This window comes from Cynara cardunculus (genome assembly GCF_001531365.2).
Source record: "Cynara cardunculus var. scolymus isolate 2C chromosome LG 9, CcrdV1, whole genome shotgun sequence".
NCBI classification, from domain to species: Eukaryota; Viridiplantae; Streptophyta; class Magnoliopsida; order Asterales; family Asteraceae; genus Cynara; species Cynara cardunculus.
In genome coordinates this window covers 3,867,797-3,871,189 of record NC_037536.1, presented here as the reverse complement: position 1 = coordinate 3,871,189, position 3,393 = coordinate 3,867,797, and the positions used below count along the sequence as shown (strand labels likewise).

Here is a 3,393-nt window from a genome sequence, read left to right as displayed (position 1 = left end):
TTCTTGCTACTAGATTGATTTCTTGCTTCTAGATTGATTTCTTCTCATATATATATATATTGATATTGATTTTTAATTGTTTAGTCTGTGGGAAAATTTGACCTAACAGGTTTCTTTTTCTACATTGATTCTTACATCTTTTGATTTCGAATTCTGCGATGATTGATTTATAGTGATGTGAGAACTTGATCCACCAAAATTCATGGTGTATTATTCTTGTTTCTCCTTACATTTTTTTTCTCATTTTATATTTTGATATTCAAATAATTTTTATCTTTTAAAAATATCATTTGCCTTAAAAATAAATTAACAATTTATTATAGAATTCATATCAAAGAGTAAATCAGTCATTTCTAAAATCTAGACGGTTGGTTCGAATAAAAAAGATAAACTATCCATGAACCCGAAACCCAAAAATTTGATAAAACTAATCGAACAAGCTTACTATGCAATTCAAAGGAAGGAAACGATTCATATTTCGGTATGGAAAAATCCCAAAATTGTATACAACCTGCCAAACGATTCACAATTCTGAAACTACGTCGTGTGTCCCCGAATACAGGGGTTTTGCTCGCACATTGCTGCTCCCTCCGATTACGGCTCCCTCTACTGACCTGAACGCCCACGAGCAGCACCAGCAGCACTCGTAACTATTCGTATGCGATTTTCTCTTTCGGAGTTTTGAATGCTGTTCTTTCTTACTTATCAAAACTTGAAGCTTTCTTCTAATCAATATTTTCTCTTTTGGAAAAAAAGGGTTTTGTTTGTTGTAGAAATGGCTGGGATTTTGAAGCCACAAAGTGGGTTTGTAATTACTCCCCACAAAGTATCGATCTGCATACTTCTGCAGGTCTATGCTCCTTCTGGTCAATATTCTGTGCCATTCCCTTTTGCCTCGGTTTCTCAGCATAATCGTCTTGGATTGTTCTTGATTGCACTTACAAAGGTAAACATTATCCTTTTAACTTTAGTTGATTCGTCCCGTAAAGGAGTCAGGACGTATAAATTATGCAAATCTTGATTTTCTTGATATGCATTCACCACAAGTTACCATTGATCATTTCGTCTTCTAACATTAATTATAGATTTTATAGGAAAAAGGAGCTGAAAAACGGGTTCAAACCTATGAGAAGAAATTTATCAATGGGGAGTATATAGTAGTAGGAGTTGAATTTCTATAAATTAAAACGAGTAACCACAAAAAAAAAGACGTAGGTATTGTGTAACTCGTTTAAAATTGCACAAAACTGAAAGCCAAAAGCTTCATGTAATTTGAGGCTTATGGAATTATAGTTTTGGTATCGTATTATGCTTATCCATTTGGGCGACATAAATTTGAGATTATTTGAGGTTCTCAACGATTGTAGTTAATTTTAGGTGTCTAAGTATAAAACCTTGGCCACCCAACAATACCGTGTTTGATTTCCATGACACTTTGTCCACGCCACTACAACCATGTCGAAAGGTCCCCCTGTTGTTGGTATCATGGGTGCCCGAGCCAGTTTGCATGCACCTTGACTAATCCCACAGGACATGAAGATAACAACCAGGAAAACCCTCAATGTCCCTGAGAAGACTTGAACTAGCGACCTATGGGGAGGAGCCCCAAGAGCTAGCCTTTATTTGCCAGTTGAGTTGTCGAAAGGTCCCTTGTAGTTTTGCAAAACAGGTTCTAAACTTCTGTAAGTTCATCCGAATAGGTAATTAGATAAGAACAAAGTTTACCAAATATTGGGCTCGTTGTTAAATGCTTATCAGTAATGCAAATGTACCTCCTCTAGATAGCCATCCCATTTTGAGATGGATCACCTAGCAAGGAACTAAATGATTAGCTTATTAAGGACCCAGACCAAGTAGCTCATAAGTCCCAGCAATCTCTCTTTTGGGTCTTGAATATAAACCCTAATATCTTGTTTCCATAATTATTCCACAACAGCCTAGAAGAAAATTTGTGGTATTAATCATATAGAAAGATTCATTAGGGATCCTTCATTGTTTATGTATATAATATTTATTTACAGCAAATTAAACTCACACATACTTCACACCTTAGGTGAGACTTGAATCCATGACCTCCAGGAAGGTGCGGTTACCTGGTACCATTTGGGCCAATGGCCCTTTGGTAGGAAAACTTCATTTGTTCATGCTATAAAGATCTTCTAACTTCCCAATTTGGGCCATGGGAGATGAAATTACCAATTTATCAGCCTTATTTTTTCAGTGATCAACCAATCATTGTTATTCTTGCGTTTTTCTACATGTTTGCTTTTGTATCTTTGTTAAAATTGTTTTTTCAATATGTTTACTTTCCTGATCTGTCTTGAAGTCATGTGATGATATTTTGGAGCCAACATTGGATGAATTCCTGAAGCTACTGAAGGAATTTGGTGGATTATTAGATAATTGGTTAAGTGATCATGTAACCGGTAGGTTATCATCATTATCATCACCAGATGACCTCTTTACCTTTTTCAGTGAGTTACGAGGTGAGCACTCATTTCTCTATAACTTACGTCCTGACATCTTCATTTATGCTACTCTCTTTGTTGCATTGCATAATACTTATGTGAACAATATTTATTATTTATAGTTGCATGTCCTATACACTTTATGGAATTTAATGTAACTGTGTCAGGCATCCTTGCGGGTCCTGAAACAAGCATTGTTGACGACGACCAAATAAATTTGGATCCAAATAGCAACCTTGGAATGTATCTTCGTCGTTGCTTGCTTGCCTTCAATATTCTGTCATTTGAGGTATACTTTTTCTCTTAATTGTTTAAAATGTAAATCCCTTTAATAGACTTTATCTATTCCCTTGGTATATACATTACTGACAGTGAATAGAAGAGAGATAAAGATTTTTGATGATTTTTAGCTGTCAGATCAAACTTTTAATCAATCTTAGCCGTTTAAATTGAGGTATTTTGTACACCACTCTTTTGAGTGAAAAATTGAATAGGTGGTTGCTAACTGGATGATGAACCTATTCAAATATTGATATTGTTAATATTGGTATTTGATAGTACTAGAAAGGTACTCGTGCGTTGCATCGAAACACATCTTGATTTTAGTGTTTAATTTTATATCTTTTTTATATCGATATAATACGGTTTTATGTGGTTTTGAGGAAATGATAATAAATTATTTTTGAATAAAATATAAATTTAAAAATATCATAAAATTTTGAAAAAAATATCAATATTAGTATCAAATTAATCTTTTTAGAAGTTCTTGTGTTTTGGTGTAATTTCCTTAATTAAATTTTTTTAATTATAATTTAATTTAGGTTTAGTAACAAAGAAATTTAATTTAGATTTAACTAGAAGCGTACTCGCGCAATGTAGCGAGATACATCGTGTTTTTAATATTTCATTTTATTTTTTATCTCAG

General features: G+C 33.7%; 1 protein-coding gene across 8 annotated transcripts in view; it reads left to right on the top strand.

The window, feature by feature from the left end:
- The first annotated feature begins 525 nt into the window (after positions 1–525).
- The window catches only part of LOC112518145 (anaphase-promoting complex subunit 5), a 53,195-nt gene continuing 50,327 nt past the window's right edge, over positions 526–3,393 (top strand). For 6 of the 8 annotated variants that reach the window (XR_003069790.1, XR_003069791.1, XM_025125736.1 and 3 more), the window contains exons 1-4: positions 526–656; positions 757–946; positions 2,327–2,486; positions 2,591–2,757. Coding sequence is in view for 6 of the 8 variants with exons in the window: in XM_025125736.1 (XP_024981504.1) it covers positions 776–946; positions 2,327–2,486; positions 2,591–2,757 (498 nt within the window). In the remaining 2 variants the exon portion in view is untranslated. Of the gene's footprint in view, positions 657–756; positions 947–2,326; positions 2,487–2,590; positions 2,758–3,393 lie in introns of those variants that run through there. The other 2 variants (XM_025125737.1, XM_025125738.1) reach the window with 2 other exon arrangements.